The sequence below is a fragment of the Arvicola amphibius genome, chromosome 2 (assembly GCF_903992535.2).
Source record: "Arvicola amphibius chromosome 2, mArvAmp1.2, whole genome shotgun sequence".
In the NCBI taxonomy this organism is placed as follows: domain Eukaryota; kingdom Metazoa; phylum Chordata; class Mammalia; order Rodentia; family Cricetidae; genus Arvicola; species Arvicola amphibius.
Window position 1 is genome coordinate 26,194,657 of NC_052048.2, and position 20,622 is coordinate 26,215,278.

General features: G+C 41.8%; 1 protein-coding gene across 2 annotated transcripts in view; it reads right to left on the reverse strand.

The window, feature by feature from the left end:
- Window positions 1-20,622, reverse strand: part of LOC119808036 (murinoglobulin-1-like) — a 50,712-nt gene that overhangs the window by 780 nt on the left and 29,310 nt on the right. For both annotated transcript variants that reach the window (XM_038320352.2, XM_038320353.2), the window contains 19 exons: window positions 19,435-19,587; window positions 17,812-17,902; window positions 15,059-15,236; window positions 14,213-14,441; window positions 13,394-13,520; window positions 13,024-13,145; window positions 12,496-12,547; window positions 10,058-10,141; window positions 9,611-9,787; window positions 9,319-9,400; window positions 8,719-8,875; window positions 8,408-8,482; window positions 7,365-7,545; window positions 6,398-6,621; window positions 4,803-5,021; window positions 4,514-4,641; window positions 2,475-2,565; window positions 1,771-1,839; window positions 805-907 (listed from right to left, as the gene is read on the reverse strand). In XM_038320352.2, the coding sequence (XP_038176280.1) occupies window positions 805-907; window positions 1,771-1,839; window positions 2,475-2,565; window positions 4,514-4,641; window positions 4,803-5,021; window positions 6,398-6,621; window positions 7,365-7,545; window positions 8,408-8,482; window positions 8,719-8,875; window positions 9,319-9,400; window positions 9,611-9,787; window positions 10,058-10,141; window positions 12,496-12,547; window positions 13,024-13,145; window positions 13,394-13,520; window positions 14,213-14,441; window positions 15,059-15,236; window positions 17,812-17,902; window positions 19,435-19,587 (2,542 nt within the window). The remainder of the gene's footprint in view (window positions 1-804; window positions 908-1,770; window positions 1,840-2,474; window positions 2,566-4,513; window positions 4,642-4,802; window positions 5,022-6,397; window positions 6,622-7,364; window positions 7,546-8,407; window positions 8,483-8,718; window positions 8,876-9,318; window positions 9,401-9,610; window positions 9,788-10,057; window positions 10,142-12,495; window positions 12,548-13,023; window positions 13,146-13,393; window positions 13,521-14,212; window positions 14,442-15,058; window positions 15,237-17,811; window positions 17,903-19,434; window positions 19,588-20,622) is intronic.

Sequence of the window (20,622 nt, forward strand, 5' to 3'; positions counted from 1 at the left end):
GGCAGAAGGCGAGAGACCCTTCCCCCAAATTGCCCTCTGGCCTCCAGAGGCACCGTGACATGCCTGCCTCTCATGAAATAAACAGATGTGCATCACCACCAGAGTAATTTACCCTGCGGAGGAAATCGAAGTATGCTTATCCTACAGTGTTTGAGTAGACTACTGGGAGTGCGTGTAGACCTAAATCCTCTCAGATAACTTCCTATATTTCTGATTTGTTTCCTTCATTGCTTCTTGAACTCTTCTAGTCTGAAACATTTGGCACAGAAACCCCCATTTAATTCTTCAGCTCTGACTTTGCTCTCTCTCTTTGGTCATCAGTGATCACTCAGGCTATAATTCTCTCTCATCCTTTTATTCCTACTATAATTATTTGTACAATTCTTCATTGCTGTATTGCTATGTTCAGAAGAAGATTTGTGTATTTTTTAACCTATAGACACTTCTTGGTAAAACGTTTGGTCCCTTGGGTTATTTGGACCTGTTTGGTCCTACATGATTGTTTAGACAAACAGGTAGGAACAAGACCTTGGTGGTTGAATAAATTGAAATCTCATAAATATTTGTCATACTCATATTCTTTTTTTATTAAGAGCTGACTTGGCCAGTCTGGCCTATATAATGTATCACTGTCTCAAAAATAATAATTTAAAAAACTGGGTGTGATGGTGTGTGTTTGCAATGTCAGTATTTGGGAGGCGGAGTCAGGAGGTTTGAGAGTTTGAGGCCAGCGTGGGTTATATAGTGAGAAGCTGTCATAAGGAACTCAAGTTGCTTTAGGGTCCTCCCTGATCTCCTGCTCACCTGTCTCATAGTAGTCATAGACTTTCACAATGGCAGGCTGCAGGTTTATTACTGGGATGTCTTGTTGAACCACAAAGGAGAAGGTCAGTGTCTGATTGGTCACCTGGTAAAGAGAGAGAAATAAGTCCAGAATCTTTGAGGTGGCCGCTGTTCTCCTTCAGCTTCACTCGGTCCTTGGATTCTGAGAAGCAGCTTATGTGTTGGGTAGCATTTAACTCACAGTCACTGTGCTTCGTAATGGCTCACACGTGTGGATGCTGATGTGCATTTTAGAGTAGGGTCCTGAGGAACTGAAGCAGAGGCTCCTGGGAGTATGTGAAGCTGTTCTAGTCTATTAAACTATTTCAAAAATCCAATTCCTCATTAATGTGCAATATAGGACACTTGGGACCCTATGACAAGTCCCAGGACATCCAGCAATGAGAAAAGAGAATTTAAAAATTATTTTTAATTATTATTAGTGGTATTTTTTATTCTTATTATTATCATTATTACTGAGTGTGTGTGTGTGTGTGTGTGTGTGTGTGTGTGTGCATGTATATACCAGTGGTGGCCAAAACAGGGCATCAGATCCACTAGAACAGGAGTTACAGGTAGTTGTGAGTTGGTGTGGACTCTGGGAACTGAACTCTGGTCCTCTGCAAAAACAGTAAGGGCTCTTAACTGCTGAGCCACATCTCCAGGCCAGGGAAAGAGAATTTAAAATATCATCTAGTAAGAACAGAGGGAAGGTGTCTCTCCAAAAGTCTTCTGCTAGAATTGTTTCTCTCCTGCCTTGTGTTTCCCACAAAGACTCACCTAGACATGTCTGGGAAGGCAGGAGGGACCCTCACCTGATCCACACAGATCAAGGGCTGGGCTGTGCACCTGTACATGTCTGGGGAGGCAGGAGGGACCCTCATCTGATCTACATAGAGCAAAGACTGAGCACCTATACATGTCTGGGGAGGCAGGCGGGACCCTTACCTGATCCATATAGAACAAGACATTGTTGGTGCTCACTTCCGTTCTGCTCACATGCTCTGATCTTTCAAGCTGAAAATGAGATAAAATACCTGTGTCACTGAAAAAGCAAAGGCCTTAGGAGGAGAAAAGGCAAATGAACCGTGGGATTGAAGGTGATAGAAAGGAGATGTCACCAATTCATTGAAATGAATTCGAAGAAACTTCCCTGATAAGAATGAAAATATATTCAGGAAATTGTGAAGGATGCTCTACCAGAGGCCTGACTTAGTGGGTATTTTTGACTTTTGTTTGAAGGTGAAGTAATCCTGCATTTTGGTAGTACTTACTAACTTCATCTTTTCTGTGCAAGCATCTTTCTCTGTACTCTGCTATTGATCTTAGTTTGTTGTTAATTTTTATAGTTCTTAAAGCACCACATCTATAATTTTGGTATTTAATAATATTTCCCCTGAATCATTATTGACCAGGTTGATCACACTTTAACAATTATTGTTAGCTAGACTGCGGACTCAGTGAATTAAGGAACTTTCTTATATTTCTCCTACTGGCCGCTACCACAGTCCTCACCTATACTTAGAATCATAAGAATCCGATTTTGTTAGATTAGTACTAATGTTGCTTTGATACAGGTTGGCATTATTACAATCATGTTGGCATGCTCCTGGTCTGAGAAGACAGAAAACCCAAACTTCTGGTCTACCTACCTTTTTTACTGTTGCTTTCAATGGAATGAAACCAGACACCATCTTCACATCAACAATCACCATGTTGGAGGCCGGGCGGCTCCCTATGTAACTGCAGACCAGGGAAGTGGATGAAGAAGTGATTTTAATACTTTGAATTTTTCCTTTATTGAGGTCCAGCACTAATTCCTGATAGGCCCTGTGTGATTTTTTTTCCATTCCTCAAAGTACACGGGCTTTACTGTCAATATAAATAGTTCTGAAAATAGAATGTATAACAATATCATCTGGAGAGTTCATTAAAAATAGAGGAATCCATGGGGCTTGCTGGGCAGTCAGCATAGTCTGCTTAACAAGTCTCGGGTCAGTAAGAAACCTTATCTCAAAAAGCTGGTATGTATGGAATCTGAGGACTGATGGTTGATGTCCCCCCCCCCCCAACTCTCTGTCTCTCTCTCATAGGATTCCCCTTTGTATGCTGTGAATACTGTTGATTAATAAACTAACTGCCTTGGCCTGTTGATAGGGTAAAGCCGAGGGTGGGGGAGGGCTAAACTGAATGCTGGGAGAAAGGAGGCAGAGTCAGGGAGAAGCTTTGTAGCCCCCTCTGGAGACAGATGCTGGATGGAACTTTACCCAGTAAGCCACAGCCATGTGGTGATACACAGATTAATATAAATGCGTTAAATTAATATGTAAGAGTCAGCCGGTAAGAAGCTGGAGCTAATAGGCCAAGCAGTGATTTAAATAATATAGTTTCTGTGTGATTATTTTGGGGCCGAGAATGAGCAAGTGACCTCCTCCAACTCTCTCTCTCTCTCTCTCTCTCTCTCTCTCTCTCTCTCTCTCTCTCTCTCCACACACACACACACACACACACACACACACACACACACCACTGTTGTGGAATATTTGTTTAATGATGAAAAGATGTGTTGCAGTCTTTTATGTTGCATTTGTTTAACTCTGTAAAGATGTGTTACTTTGCCTGCCTAAAACACTTGATTGATCTAATAAAGAGCTGAATGGCCAAGAGTTAGGCAGGAGAGAGGGATAAGTAGGGCGCCCAGGCAGAGAGAATAAATAGGAGGAGAAATCTAGGCTTCAGAAGAAGAGCAAGGAGGGAGAAAAGGTGAAGAGGAGGATGCCAGGGGCCAGCCATGGAGTAAGAAGGAAAGCAAGATATATAGAATAAAGAACGGCAAAAAGTCCAGGGGCAAAAGGTAGTTGAAGAGAAACAGGATAGTTTAAGTTGGAAAAGCTGGCTAGAAACAAGGCTAAGGCTGGGCATTCATAAAATAAGAATAAGTCTCAACGTATTTATTTGGGAGCTGGGTGGCAGGCTCCAAAGTGTGCTAAGAGCAATGACACCCGACACACTAGTGAAACAAGATGATAGGCGCACTGTGGGTGTCTTCCTTCCGTTCAAGAGCCCTTCAGCTTTTGCAGTTAGACCCAACTGCTGGTTATGTTTTATATGAAGCTTTTGACAAGTTTCCAGAAGAATAGAATCTTTTTTTCCCCTCTAGAAAAATGGAATCTTAAAAGACCAGGAAGGCTTGGCTTTGCTGGTAAAGAAGAGTACTCCACATTAGCTATCTATTTTACTACGATAGGAAAGTGAGAAAGGAACGCCAAAACTAGACTGATTAGAGATTCTGATTCTATAATCCTTTTTAGTTCACTTAGCTGATGTCAAGCATTTTTTTTTATAAACAAAGCAAAATCTTTTTCTTTTTGTTTTTAGATTTATTTATTACGTATACAGTATTCTGCCTGTGTGCCAGAAGAGGGCACCAGATCCAATTATAGATGGCTGTGAGCTACCACGTGGTTGCTGGGAATTGAACTCAGGACCTCTAGAAGAGCAGCCAGTGCTCCTAACCTTGAGCCACCTTTCGAGCCCTGACAAAGCAAAATCTTAATGAAGAGACTCGCTTTAGATATATCTGAACCCATTCCGTGAAGAGTTCTGGGAAGACAACACTGTAGTAGCTGAGAGAGAGAGAGAGAGAGAGAGAGAGAGAGAGAGAGAGAGAGAGGCAGACAGAGACTCATACCTGATTTCTAGTGAGATCTGGAAGCTGTTGTGGCCTTCGGGGTTATTACAGGTCAGAGGTACTGTCTGTACCCTCAGAGTGAATGCAGACTCCTGTTTCTCCAAGTGCTCGTTGTATTTCAGCGTTGTCTGATAAGTAGTGGATAGAAATACTTTACCTCCATTGCACTGGGTCCTTGGACTGATTTCTCCCAGTTTGAGCATAATGTGCGCAGGTAGGCAAAGGGCGACTTTCCATTTGGGGGAATCAGGCTCACAGCTACATACCCGCAACTTCCCCAGAATTTTACCTGAGCATGCACACATCCTTCCCCTGACACACTAATGTCATAGTTCCCCGGGATGTCTGGTAGTGAGACTTGCTGCAGTAACAGGCGGTTATTGTTCTCTACTTGGAACTTTCTAGAAAATGTCCCTGAAGACTGGATGGTCACCAAAGGAGTTTTCTGACTTCTGGTAAAAGTCGCTGCTCCGTACATGGACAAAGCATGGAGAGCCACCACGGTGTCCTGCGAGGGATGAGTGTAAAAGTTCAGGGTAGCATCAGTGTGGAAGGGCTAGGGCTCTCCCCGAAGCCATGACAAAAGTGTCACGAGGTTTTGTCTCCAGTTATTTGATCTCTAGACTTTAGGAAATATTTGAGAATCAAAGACATTCACATAATTTCTCTCCTTAAACAGAGTGCCTTGGCAAATGCAGATTCCCGTCTAGCCAGTACAAAGTATAAATACAAATTAGATTTTTCTCCTAGCATTTGCTGGTTTCTTCCTCTGTCCCCAAAGTCCACGATGATGCCCACCATCTTCCAACAACATTGCATTCCTGCTCTCCTCGCCAAACTTTCTTCTGCACTTGACGAGCAATCCAGAGACACCAACATCATGACCAAATGCTCGCCGTGATTCAATCTTATCAAATAAAAGGAACCACTACAAATTAGTGTTGTCCTTCATCGCCTTGCTCCTCGGTGGCATACCCTATGGGGATGCACTTCATGCTCTAGAAAGGATCTCTCCCATGGGCTCCCTCCTTATCCCAAGACAGCTCCAGATGCTCTCCTGATGGCACAGCCCAACAGGAGAACGGAAGCATGTGGCAAGGGTCTTACTATTTCAATGCAGACCGCCTATTGCATGGAAGTGGAATAACTGGATTGCCAAACAGGGTCACTAGTGCTGTGGAATTTTACTTCTACTTTCGAGGAGCCAGTCCTCTTATTGTACTTCTACAGAGATAAATTCTGCCACCTATGCCCCAGATACCCAGAGCATAATTTATAGATATTATGGTAGGTGTGTATTTTTTTGGAAAATATTACCCCATGAGAATCATACTGACTAGTTGATAAAGCACATAGTTTACAGTCTTGATTATTTCCAACTGTCAAGAAATTAAAGCGTGCAGCAGGACTCCTACTAGCTTGGGGAAAACCTGAGGCCAGTCTCTCCATACATAAGACTAGGAGAGTCTGTCAGGAGAAAGGAAATGGCCACTCCTCAGGGTAGCAGGATGATAAAGATGTCTGTTTGGTCCAAATAGCATCTCTTAGGTACTCCACGTGCTGTTCTAGGGTGAGGGATTATGTCTAGGAAACTGGACTTTCCAGGGTTTTTGCTACTGTGTTCTATCAAGGTTTGGGTCTGGGTTAGAGGTTGTCAGCAATGTGGGTCTGTTTCACTACATGTGGTATGAAGAGAACTCTTGTGTCAGAACACAGGATCTAGGAAAGTTTATTATGGGATATATCATCCCCCACTTCCCACAGACCTAAAATATGCAAGAATAACGCCATTGTTTTTTTTTTCTCTCCTTTCCCTTTTGATTGTTCCTGCATCTCTTGTTCCAATCCCCTCACTGCTTGGGAACTCTGAAGAAAGTCACCAACCTGTGTGGAAGAGAAGCCACCATGGGAATTCTGCTGCTTTGTGAGCCACTTCACAATGAGTGTTGCCAAAGTTAGGTCCTCAGGGGTTGGGGCTGGCTGGGCAGTGAGGAGAGTGAGGAGGACGTAGGCGTTCATCTCCACTTCAGCAGAGGGAGCCTGCGGCTCGTACAGATGGCTCTTTGAGTTTTGGGGTTTCTGAGGTCTTTCCCAATGGATGGAGTTATCTTAGAGTAAAAATAGAGAAATAACAAAGTATGAGTAGTCAATGAATGACTGTATGTCTATAGCTAGAAAGAAGGAAATATAAAAGGTTGTAGTAGGTTTTAAAATCTTCACTCACAGTAATTTATTAATCCCTAGCAAAAACCTTCAATCAGTATGATGGGGTGTGATTGAGAAAATTATCTAGACGGAGATTCCTAAGGTATTGATTAAACTACATCCTCAACGCTGCTCTAGCGGAGTTGGCGAGAAGACAATAGCAGACATGAGTCTTTCCCTCATTAACTCCCTCACACCCAACAAAACATCACTTGGTCAGTGTTCAGTCCAAATGACTTAGGGAAGTTTCCTGTTGGTTTCAGAATTGCAGCTGAAACAGCAAAACCTTGAGTCATAATTTCCTTTTCTGTGTTATTCATATCTTTGCTCCTCCTAATTGGGTATATGTGTATCAGAGAGAACAGTTAAGTGTTAGCTACATCTACCTTTGTAATGGTAGTTGGAACTGTATACATTCTACGGTGATACTACATTTGTTGATTTGGATCACTCTATGAGAAAATACTGAAGAGAAGCTGTTTGTATATAGAAGAAAGACTAATTTCCTAATGGGTCAGTCTAAGGAGAACCTCGGTGTGCCATAGAGATGGAACTAAACTGTAATACTATTTCCACACTCCGTATACTCCCCTGTTTCCCTCCACTGGAACCGGATGGAGACGAACATGATAACACACACCCTTACCTTCTTTTATAGCTTCATTATCAAGTGATTTCAGGATTTCATTTTTCTTATCCTGGCTCCCTGCCAGACCAAAAGCATAGGCCAGCAGTGCCTTGGTGTACACGAAGCTGCCATTTCCCCCTTGTTCTATTGTCTTCCAGGATGTCTCCAGGCAGGTCAGGGCTTTGGAGACAACAGGATGCTGTTGGCATAACAACAAAACCTGAGCAATGTGATGAACGGTCCCAGTAGGCCCTGGAGCAGACAGGGAGGATGTAGACATTTATGCTTTTCAAATCCATCCTTCCTTTCCCTCACTTCCTCTCTCCCTTTCTTCCTTCTTTTCTATCTCCTGTCACCGATCTTTCTTTCTTTCTTTCTTTCTTTCTTTCTTTCTTTCTTTCTTTCTTCCTTTCTTCCTTTCTTCCTTTCTTCCTTTCTATTCTTTATCTTTTGGGAATCATTCATTTTTATAAACTATATACCATTTAAATAGAGACTTAAAGGGATAGTATTATAGGCTGTGGGTTTGGCTTGATTTTTGGAACATATCCAGGATTTCATGGAGCAGGTAGATGCTCATTAATGGAACCTTAAAAATACAAAAGTATTATAGAAAAGAAAGCTACCATTTGGCTTCAGACAGGGTAGAAATGATATGGTATTCTCCTCTGTATGCTGTAGATATATTTTATTACTATTGGTTAATAAAGAAGTTAATGGCAGTGCAGAATAGAGTAAGGTGGGAATTTTAAGCAGAGACAGAGGAGAAAAGAAGGCAGAGTCAGGAAGATGCCGGGTAGCCCCTGGAGGGGACAGACACCAGCTGGAACCTTCCCAGTAGGCTACAGCCATGTGGTGATACACAGATGAATAGAAATGGGTTAATTTAAGATGTAGGAGCTAGCTAGAAATACACTTAAGCTGTTATGCCATTAATATAGTTTCTGTGTGATTATTTTGGGTCTTGATGGTCTGAAAGACAAATGAGCAGCCTCTGTCTACGTAAGAAGCCACAGGCTTTACACCCTTTTGGAAAGCTGGAGAAGCGATATGACACCTACTGTGTATTTGAGTGAACTCTCCAGAAGGGCAATGGTTACATAGGCAGAGAGGGTCACTTCATCTGCTACTCCACCCTGCAATCAAAAGGGGTGAAATAAGTAAAATACACAGCAAGCAATTCATCAAAGATGTCTTCCCCGCTCATGTCCGACCCTCTGTATTCAATGGAAATTTTTTCATTTATATCCTCATCAAGAGAAAGTATATTCCAAGCCTAGGGGCTTCTTCATCCCAACAGTAAGTAGTATGGCCTGACTTTCAAATGTTATTATTAGGTCACCATGATTATAAGTAGTTCAGAATAAGTCACCTTCATTGCATTGTTGAACAGCGATCCGGAGCTCCTGAAGCAGCCATTGTCCTGCTGTTGCTTGGAGAGCCAGGTGAAGGCGTGGGTGATGTGTGTTTCATCGATGAAGATGAAGGCTCGAGCCTGGGCAAAAGACTTGAGCACGAAGGCTGTGAGCCTGATCGGGAAGGGCGAGTGGGGAGATGAAGGCTTTTGTTCTGATGCAGCACCGTCACACAGGGTGTTGGTTGTCTGCATGTCTTATCTCAATAAGACGTTCTGATGTAAAGCAAGGCTACCTAAAGAAGGGTAACAGCTTTTCAAGTTTCCATTACGAGCGTCTTTGGATGCTCAGTAATATGTAGTCGGGTATTGACTGGTGAAAGATCTTGGGGGAGAAGTGAAAAAGCCAGCTTACTGAATTGAGTAGAGCGGGTGGTGCAGAGTCAAGGCAGATGAGCCCTGAGACAGCTTCGGTTCTATACTTATGATTCGGGCTACCTCAGCTATGCCCCTTACAGGCCCAGGCATTGGTTATAGCTCCATGAAATAAGATGCATGTGTAGTTGCTATGAGGAACAAGAGTTGAACAAGGCCTGACACAGAGTGGACTTTTCTTACCAAGTGTTTCCTTGGACATCTCGATCCCCAAAGGCACTGTAGGAGCCGTCTTTGTGTTTGTAGTTCAGCTCCCTCTGATAGCCTGGAACAGAAGGCTTTGAGTGGGTTTTGAAGGAACTGAGGCCTCAGAGAATGACAGGATGTAAGTCTGAAGCCGGAGAGGCCCTCATATATGCTGACTTATAGGACTGACTAATGAGAACACTGCTCAGTTTCCCCTGTCCGATCCTTAGCCCATTTCTAGAGAGACTGAGCCCAAGAACAAAGTGAAGTTTTTGACTGATATACTGACCAGCACTGAGATACTCAATGGCCTCTGACTTGATCTTCTCAGTCAGCTGTTGGGTCTCATTCAGATATTTCAGTACGTAGATGTTAGGAGCAAAAAGGGCCATGTTCTGCTCCCCACAGCCAAAGGGCATGCGGAGAAGATTCTGTGTGTTTCTTATGGCTGAACTTAAGATATCACCTGGGAGAAAGAGAGGTAATATTAGACAGAACAGTCATTATCTTCAAGAACAAAATAACATTTTTAATAGACTTATTTCTCAATGATATGAAGGCATTCTAAGGGTGAGGTGTGCTAGGAACCCAGTGGGTATTGAGGGGATAGAGACAGAAGATGTTAAAAGTTTACATGTCGTATTCTGAAGTTACATTTGGGATATCCGTGGGGACGGAGCAGTGGTAGTGACTCTTGTCCCCAGTCCTCCAGTTCTCCAGAAATGGGATGACTCACCCAGCACAGAGAAGTGGGCTCTGGCTGAATCTTTCACTACCGCTGGTGGGAGCACCAAGGACACTTTTTCAGATATCCCGGCATCTTAGAATAAAACAAATGGGTAGATGGTTACCTCTGTTTTCCGCATTTCTAAAGTCCCCTAAGGCAGTCACTTTAGAATTGTGTCATAAGCTTTGACCTCTTGCCTCCCTAGAAAAATGATCTTACAAATACTACAAATCCGCATTTCCTGGTACTGCTGGCTTGCCAAGCTCTTTTGTTTCTGCCTTCATCACCAGTCGTATTGAAGGAAAGCATCTCCAAAAGGAATTTCTGAGTCTCCTATTAATTATTAATTACTATTTACCTAATTTTTAAATAGACACATGAAAATGTGTTTCTTGACTGAATTTTGATGTAGGTATTTCTTTCCTAGAGTTTTTTGCTTTGTTTTGTGTGTGAACTTTGACATCAGTGTTTTCTGGCAACAGAGAACCTCAATTGAGAAAATGCCTCCATAAAATTGGTCTATAGGCAAGTCTTGGGGAATTTTCATTTTTAGTGACTGATGTGGCAGGGCCTAGCCCAGTGTGGGTGGTGCCTCCTCAGAGCAGGTGGTTCTGTCGGGTATGTGAGAAAGCGAACTGAGCAAGTCAGGGAAAGCAAGCCAGTAAGCAGCGCTCCCCCACAGCCTCTGGTTCAGTCCCTGCCTTCCCTTTAGGAGGGACTGTGAACGTGTGAGACGGAATAAACCACTCCTCTCCGAGTCGCTTTTGGTCATGGCGTTTTAAGGCAGTGATGGAAACCTGAAATAAGGGAGTGTGTGGATAAAAACCCAGTGTGCCAGCATAAGCGAGTGGATAAACTAACTCTGAGCTGTCTTTTATTTTTCCTGGGTCCCCCTGAGCTGCCTTGGGCGGTTTCACTGATCACTCCAATGCTGCTGCCGTGGAGGGCTTCTCTATGGCAGGAGTGACGGCCAGGTTACCTTGTAATAAATAAATATCAGGAGAACCAGAATAAACCAATGGGAAGAATAGGGTTTTTCTTATCATGTCCTTGGCTTTGTAAAAAAGAAAGAAAGAAAGAAATCAGTCTCCAGTGACCCCCTTCATGCGTGTCCTTTCATGGAAACTTTTAAAGGGTGTTAGCACCATGTGATGAGTCTCTTCTACACAGTCTATTAGTAGCTGTCACGAGTTTGCTCTATTTCATTTCTTTTGCTAACTTTTATATAATAATGGATTTTACATTAAATTAAAACTATTATTCCAATTTCTTTATTCTTTTGACAGACATATTTTGAGGAAGCACTACACCGCTCAATAGTGTAGGTGCTGGCAGAGTAGCCGTTATTGTGAGTGGACAGCCTCTGCCTTCATGCTGGTCCCTCAGAGGAAACAGAGAGCTTCCCTTGTGAGATACGTTGCTGTATTTCTTTGCAATAGTATGCCCAGTGAGGAGCACAGATGAAAGAACAAGCCATAAATGCAACCACTATTGAAAAATATTATGTTTAGTGTTTACTACACATCATGATTTAGCTAGGCTAATGTATGGAATTTATTCAGACATAAGCATAATTACTTTTATTTATGATCTAATACAATACAAATATGGTCTATCCCAAGATATTTCTGCATTTTTCATTTTATTAGGAAATTTTTGATTAAGACCTCTTCTTAGCTATTCCCTATCTATAGCTTTCTAAAGGACTGAATGAGAAGGTTTCTGTGTTCCAAAGAAAGGGGCTACAGTGAACTCTGAAGTCCCCGGCAGAACAATGACCGCACTCCTGACAGCTGCATCAGATAAGTAAAGATCTTGAAAATTTATGTGACTGAGTTTGTTTGTTTTTTTTTTTTAGATTTATTTATTTATTATGTATACGACATTCCTTCCAGGTATGCCAGAAGAGGGCACCAGATCTCATTATAGATGGCTGTGAGCCACCATGTGGTTACTGGGACTTGAACTCAGGATCTCTGGAAGAGCAGTCAGTTCTCTTAACCTCTGAGACATCTCTCCAGCCCCCCTGAGTTTGGTTATTTTTTAGTGGTTATAAGGTATACAGTATTCTAGTTTTCTGTTTTATTATTAATTTTTTTGTTTATTTTACATACCAGCCACAGTTTCCCTTCCTTCCTCTCTTCCCATTCCTTCCCCCCATCTCCTTCTCACCCCCCATCTGTTCAGAAAGGGGCAGGCCTCTCATGGGTGTCAACAAAGCATGACATGTCAAGTTGAGGCAGGACCAAGTTTTTCCCCTGGCATCAAGACTAGGCAAGGCATCCCAGCATGGGGAATAGGTTCCAAAAAGGTAGATCAGGATAGGTCCTGATCCCTCTGCTAGGATCACTATTCTCAACTATTCTGGTTTTCTTATAGGACTATTTCAAGAGATGTGAGTAGATGTTATAAGCTATTATCGTATTGCTGTTTTGAAGGAGTCTCACCTGATGCACAGAGCAGTGAACTGAAGGTATGTTCTTTCTTAATTCCTTCGGGCTTGGACAAAAAGATAGAAAGTTCAGACATGAGAAATTACTGAGTGTGTAAACACGAAGATGCTGGAGACATTGCTTTGTGTGTGTCTCTGTGTGTGCGTGTGTGTGAACAACGTCTTTACTTTTGGGGCTAGTGCTGGAATTAGATGGTCTAATTTTCCACCGTATCAGGAATGGCATAAACATTTGAGAATTTGGGCATGCCAGATTAAAAAGAAGGTAATAAGGAAAGGTAATAAAGACAAAAGGGATGGCATAATAGGAGCAGAGAAAGAGGTGGCGCTTAAGAAGATAACCCATCCCCTCTGCGCTCCAGTCAAGGGACTAGGAGAGGGAGAAAGGCAGAACCCAGTGCTCTGAAAGCAGGAGCTTGCGCTTGCTGTGAGCGGTCTCAAGGTCATGTGCTATCATCTTTTGTTTTTCATCTAAACACAATCAACATTGCTCCAGGCTCAGGACACAAGGGACATTACTCACCTCCACTATCAAGACTTTGACAACTGTGTCCTTTCTCCCAGTTTCAGGAACTGTGGCCACCTCAGAACCACAAGGCTCTGGGGACTGTCGCGCTTCCGCAGTCACAGAGAAGTTCACATTCCCTGAAACACACACAGAGCTGAGCTCAGTTGTGCCCGGAACTTGGCACCTTCCAAACCCCAAGGCCTGCAAAGCATCCTCAGGTCTATGAGCAGGTCGAGGGCTTGTCCTGTATTTAAGAAGATGGTGAGCACGGGCCAGAAGCAGCAGTGATGGAGAGCTTGGGGGCCCCGTGAGAAGAAAGAAACTTAAGAACCTTTCCTGCCGTCACCATTTCTGCAGAGAGTCCCCTTCCGGAGTTCTCACTCACCTAACAATTTGGGAGTTACCAACCAGGATGTGGTATGCCTCCCATTGGCACAGAGGCAGTGGGAATCTTGGTCTTTTGCCACTGGGACAGCTGTGAAATCGGGGGATTCTTCCAGCAGCACACTCACCTGTGGCCCCACATGGGCAAAGAAACAGCAAAGATGTCACCATAGAGGGACAACTTATCATGTATGGGTGGAGGTAGGTGGAAGGCTGTAGAGCATAGGAGTGCAACACACGTGCCTAAAATGTCACATATGCTGACACAGAACACTTCATAGATTTCAGATGCACATACGTGTTGAGAGTTTTATTTAGGTATTAGCTACACAAATAATTAGAGAGATAACTATATATTTCTCTATTTCTATTTGTTTTATCTTGATGGCAGACGTATTTACTCTACTAGATTTTTAACTACTATATTAAAGTACACATCTACCTCTAGTGACAGAAAATCCTCTGTAGAACAATATGCCATTTTATCCTGACAACAGCCTAACATATCTATGTGGACCATATCTTTTGATTGTGTCCAGAGGCCACATGGAATATCCAGTGTCAGTCTGTATGTACTATTTAACTAGTGTCAAAATCACCTAATACACTTTATGTGGTGTCCATATTGTTAAACAACTCTTTGCTGTATATACGTAGCTAGAGTCCGGAAATTTTGTAAGTATTTGGAATCAGTGCTGATGGGTACAATACAATCTCTTCCTCTTTTTATTTCTTCTTTCCACTTGATTCTTAGTTAAAATTTGCCCACACTAATTTCCCTCTTTCTCTCTGGTCATACTTAATTTGGAAAGGTCTTCACCCGAATGCACGCAGAGAGGTAGTTCAGCACCGTGGCCTTGAGCGTGAAGGCTTCTCCACGGATCACAGAGTAGGGCATCGTGAGCTCCACGAAGAAGGGCTGGAAGGCTTGGAAAGACACCACAGGAGAGAGGCCAAGGCCAGTGTCATTGGACAGGCAGAGGGCTCCGGCCTTCCACTCAGTGATGGTGTCAGGGGCCGTCAGTTCCATGTCAGCTACTCCCGAGGAGCTGGGAGAGTAAGAAGAGTGTGAAGCACAGAAAGTGAGCGTGTGAATTAGTTATTTCTGAGATGGCACCCAATGAGTATGACCTAACGCCATCACCAGTGAGTATGAACCAAAGCCACCTCTTTGAGTCCTTCAAAGGAATGATGGGAAGAGAGCAGTGTGAACAGGACTCCACATGGAGAAGTGAAAGGTCTTTCTGTGGTCTTGTTTTCTCAGCTCAACTATTGGCTTCCTGACGCCTCAAAGTCTGGATGGTAGTGGAAATTTGAACATAGATTCGAACACCCATCTTCAAATTACCATATAACAATTTTATGACTTATGCGGTCATCTCCACATAGCCATCTCGTAGTCTACTCCGTGTAGGATTGCCTTACTTACTACTCAGTATGTTCCTGAATGGTTTTAAGGATCAGAAAGGTGTATGAAAATTTTATGTGATTTTTTTTTGGGAGTGACGGAAATACATATATCTTATAATTGATGGGTTGATATGCTATGATCTTCTAAATTAGTGATTTCCTTTGTTTATGATAGAGATTATTTAGCGAAATACTAGAAAATAGAGAAATAAAATTTTTATACCCAGTCCAAATCCTACAAATGGAAATCACTTACTTTACTGTGACTAAATCCCAGATCCAGGTTTCAGGGAAGTATTTTCGAATGGTCTCGGTAAGTGGATCTTCACGAGGCGGATCTTTGCGAGGTGGATCCTCACGAGGTGGATTTCCAAGTCTTGCCATATGCTTGTTTTTTTTGGGGAGAGCCACATTCTTATACACCGCAGGAGGCGCTATGAAGTTACAATGGAGGAAATGAACAAAGTACTTAGCACAGTGGGGTACAATGGGCCACAGTGTGCAAGGTAAACGTAGCTTAGTTTTCAGTTTTGTCTTGACTGTTACATGCTGCTACTACAACTCTGGACACGATACATGGAACCACTCATTTTGGTGGAGGGTGGGTAACATCTTTGTCAAAAGTGGAAACTATGAAATCCTGGAGAAAGCATCCTAGTGCAGCTGGAGTTGGAAGGAAGCACAGTGCATATTTTCTTGGGTTGGATAGTCAGGGAATGCTTACAGATATAATGTTCCCCCTAGGAGAAATGAAGAGCCATAATACTAACTCCCAGGCAACAGATGAATGAGAATCACTTCAGACCAGTGCTGAATGATAGCTACATTATCAACAGAGACTTTCTTGGGATGCTTTTTTCCCCTCTAGATTCTAGATCTGTAGGATTAACCCATTATTTTAATAGCTTTTGATTTATATACAAACTGAGGGAGATATAGGTACAAACTCTTGAATCAGAAATATACATAATGGAGCTGGGTGGTGGTGGCCTTTAACCCCAGCACTCGGGAGGCAGAGGCAGGCTGATCTCTGTGAGTTCAAGGTCAGCTTGGTCTATAAGAGCTAGTTCCAGGACAGGCTCCAAAGCTGCAGTGAAACCCTGTCTCGAAAAAACAAAACAAAACAACAAAAAAGAAATATACACAATGGAAAAGTCCATATCAAGGTTGTGTGTGGGGGTGTGGAGGGGGGGAATTGGCGATGCAAAGGAAATTTATTATTCAAGAAACATAGCATTGGCTTGGGTTTACACTGGCAAGAAATGCAAGGTTTAAAGGTAGGGACAGAGGGTCTGTGCTCTGCTTTTTCTAGGAAAAAGTGTACATGCAGATTCAGTTAGGACTTTACCTAAATATTTCCCAATGGAATCTCAGCATTGAAAATCTTTCTCGTTTTTAAGTAAATATACACACAGATAGCTTCATTTCTACAGGTCCTTCTCCCTTCTCTGTGATGGCTACAACCTCTAACCTGTCTTTCTATTGGCCTTTGATGACTTAGTGATTTCTAGTATCTAAGTTCTTCACTCATTACCTTAAACGTCTCCAGGGAGTTGCCTAAATTATCCAGTGTCTAGAGTAGTCCCAGTGCCTTAGGTCCTGTTACTTTTAGAAACTTATAATGATATTTCAATTTCTTTTTGAATCAGCATGAGGAAAATTAATACCGTCCAGTCGGAATTATTTTTAATTTATGTTAACACACATGTCAAAATAAATTTTAGTATTTAGAATATAAATAATAATGAAGATGGGGATTCAAGATTTCAAGTTATATTGCAGAGGTATAGTAATAAAACCAGCATGGTACTGGTCTTGGATACTATACATGTGCTACAATTTTATTTTATCACAAAAATAGACATGCAGATTAATGGAACAGAATACGAGATCCAAACACAAGTTCATCATAATTACAGCCATCTGATAGTTGACACAGAGGCCAAGACACACACAGAGGGAAGCCAGCATTTTCAACCATGGTGCTGTAAAAACTGGACGCTCACATATAGAAGAAAGAAAATAGACCCATGTCAATGACCCAGCACAAAAGTCAACTCCAAGTGGATCAAGGACCTCGACATGAAACCCGAAGCTGCTAGAGAAGAAATGTGAGCAGTAACCCTGTGACACGGATGTGCAGGAAGGGGACTTTCACAGAGCATCCATTCACTTAGAAGGTAAGGTCAATAATTGACGAATGGGACCTTACAAAGCGAAAACGTTTCTGCACAGCGAAGGAAACCATCAACAGAGTGAAGCGGAAGCCCACGGAGTGGGAGCCATACATCTGACACAAGCAGCCCAGTTTTAAAATGGACTGTGGATCTAAACACAGTTTTCAAAAGACATAAAAATGGCCAAGAAATAGCTTTGAAAAGTGTTCATCGTGCTAGTCATTAAGGAAATTAAATTAAAACAACTTGGAGATTTCATCCTACTTCAGTCAGACTAGCCAACGAAACAACTGACCCAGGAGTTGGAGAGGATGTAGGGAAGCGGAAACTGTCATTGGCTGATGATGGGAATGCAAGCCAGTGCCGCCTGGAAGTGACTCACAGGAGAGGAAGGGGAAAGGTTTAAAGTGGCTAGCCTTGGTTGAAGGCAGGGGAGTGCGCACCTTGTGACTTATGTGCTTTGCTTGTGCTGTCTTCACCCCTGTCTGCAGTGCCTGGTCTTTTCCTTCTCCTCTTTATCTGCAATGCTTAGGAAATTCTCTTCACCTCTCATGAAAAGTCTACAAAATTCTTCACACTTCACATAACGATTCTCTATTACAGTAACTATTGCATCTTGTCTTATCTGTCTCTTTAACAATGAAGGAAGAACCCCAATTTTTAACTTCCTTCTAGAATCAGCATGCATTTGGACACATTTTGCACAGGTAAGTTTGGGTTCTTTCTCTCTTATTTGGATACTATACATGTTCTACAATTTTATTTGATCATCTTTGATAAGTAATTCACATTTATTTTATTCTGAAAAATACATGCAGATATGTTATTTTACCTGCTAACAACACTGGAGGAAAATCTTTATGGTGAAAACATAGTGTACGAGGTTTGATCTTCAAGTTGGTGAATGCCTTTAAGCCTATGTCCTGGAAAGAACATTATTAATCACATAAAACATCTCAAAATTCTAAAGACAATGTATATAAAAATTATAGTAACTAATTCAGATATATGTTAATTCTTATTCAAATTGTGTTTTTCATACTCTTTAGAGTATTTATCTGTGGTGAGGAACACAGAATTCACAGTGAGGCATATGTTCTGACCTTCTGTCTGATACAATGCCCTGTTATTTTATTTTATTTTATTTTTTTTAAATATTTATTTATTTATTATGTATACAATATTCTGTCTGTGTGTATATCTGCAGGCCAGAAGAGGGCACCAGACCCCTTTACAGATGGTCATAAGCCACCATGTGGTTGCTGGGAATTGAACTCAGGACCTTGGGAAGAGCAGGCAATGCTCTTAACCTCTGAGCCATCTCTCCAGCCCCATGCCCTGTTATTTTAAAAAGGCATTCACAGCCATGTACAGTGGTGCATGCCTTTAATCCTAGCACTCGGTGTAAACAGACTGCACATTCTTTTCTCAGCCACCCAAACCCAAATAATCACATAAACACTATATTAATTGCTGCACTGTTTGGCCAATGTCTTAGGCATATTGCTAGCTAGCTCTTATATCTTAAAGTAACCCATTTTTATTAATCTGTATATTGCCACTAGGCTGTGGCTTACAGATGCTGGCATGTTATTCCTTTGGTGGTTACATGGCATCTGCCTGACTCTACCTTCTGCTCGGATTTTCTGCTTTGCTATATTCTTCCCTACTATAGGCCAAAGTGGCTTCTTTATTAACCAATGGCAATAAAACATATCCACATAAGCATACAGAGGGGAATCCCACATCAACTTGGTATGCAGAGGCAGGTAGCTCTCTGCTGCGAGATATTTGATTACATTGTGTAAAGATATGTCACTGTGATTGGTTTAATGAAAAGCTAAATAGTCAATAGCCAGGCAGGGAGAGAAAGTAGAAAGAGGAACTTAGTTGGTGGGGAGGGAGAAGAAAGAGAAAGAGATGCCAGGGCCAGCCAGTTAGACACAGAGGAAGCAGAAAAGCAGAACATACAGAAAGAAAGAAAGGTAAAAAAAGTCCAAGGCAAATGTAGATAAATAGAAAGAGGTTAAATTAAGTCATAAGAGCTAGTGGGAAAAGCCTAAGTTAATACTGAGCATTCATAATAATAAGTCTCTGTGTCTTTATTTGGGGACTGGCTTGTAGGACAGAGAAAGACTCGTTACAGAACTCTGTGAGTCTGAGGCCAGCCTGGTCTACAGAGTGAGTGCCAGGAAAGACAGAGCTACATTGTGACAGCTTATTTCAAAAATCCAGAATTTATTTTTAAAAAATGTCACTTATTCACTTTGTGCCTAGACTGGACACTTTCCAAGATGCAATTTTTGCAATGCTTGGGATTGAATCCAAGAACCATAACACATAAGGTCTGCTAGTGATTTATATCCTTGATCTGACTTTGAAATTCTTTACTAGTTTAGCTTCTCATTAAAGCTAAGCATCATAGCTCAGCACGTTGATGGGTAATACTGCTTACCTCCACGTATTTGTAGACACCCTTCTCATATCCGTGTAAGTATACGACACTATGATTAACCCTATCATCTCCAGTCCACACACACGGTTCATCAAGTAGCTGATCCATAGTATGAGGGAGGTTGTTTAACTTCATCTCTGGCAGATTGTATATCTGTAAGAAACAAGGGAGACTCTTTCTTGGGCTTTCTTGGAAGATACTCACAAAGAGAAAAGAATCAGTATGATCACTGCAAATCACTTCTGGAATGTTCGATGATCCCTAAGCGAGGTTTTCTAAATATTTTCTATTGAAGAGTGCTTTAATTCTGAAGGTGCTCACAATATTTAGGAAAAGACTAAAAATACTCCACATATTAAAAAAGAGGTATGAACATAAATCCTGCATATTATATTTGAGAATGATATAATTTTAACATATTAATATAGAATATTAAACATTGAGAAATATGTTTATGCTACTTCAACCATTCAATACATATAAAATACCAAGGTTGTATATTTCAGTCTACTGAAATAGTATAAAAACAAACAAATAAGACGAAAGTTAAATTAGTCAATATGTAAATAGCCTGAAGAGATCTGAATGAAGAATTTGCTACATATTTTTTTCCTAAAATTCAGGGGAAAAAATTCAAAATAAAATAAACCCAAGCCACCTCCATCTTTGACAGAAGGATGCATTCAAGCCTTCAAACAGCACTTCACAGGATTAGAAAGAGGTCGAGGGGGCTGGAGAGAAGTCTCAGAGGTTAGGAGTACTGGCTGCTCTTCCAGAGGTCCTGAGTTCAGTTTCCTAGCAATCATATGGTGGCTCACAACCATCTATAATGAGAGCTGGTGCCCTCTTCTGACATGGAGGCAGAACACTGTATACATAGTAAATAAATCTTTTTTTTTTTTTTTTTTTAAAAAAAAGAGGCAGAGGGACTGCAGGTAATGTGTCCAAATGGAAGTGCATCACGTTTTAGCAGCCATAGGAGATGCTTGGGAAATATGGAAGTGCATCACGCATCAGCATAGGATATGCTGGGGACATATGGAAGTGTATCATTCATTTGCACCCATAGCAGATGCTGGGGAAATATGGAAGTGCATCACGCATCAGCATAGGATATTCTGGGGACATATGGAAGTGTATCATTCATTTGCAGCCATAGCAGATGCTGGGGACATACAAGCAAGTTTG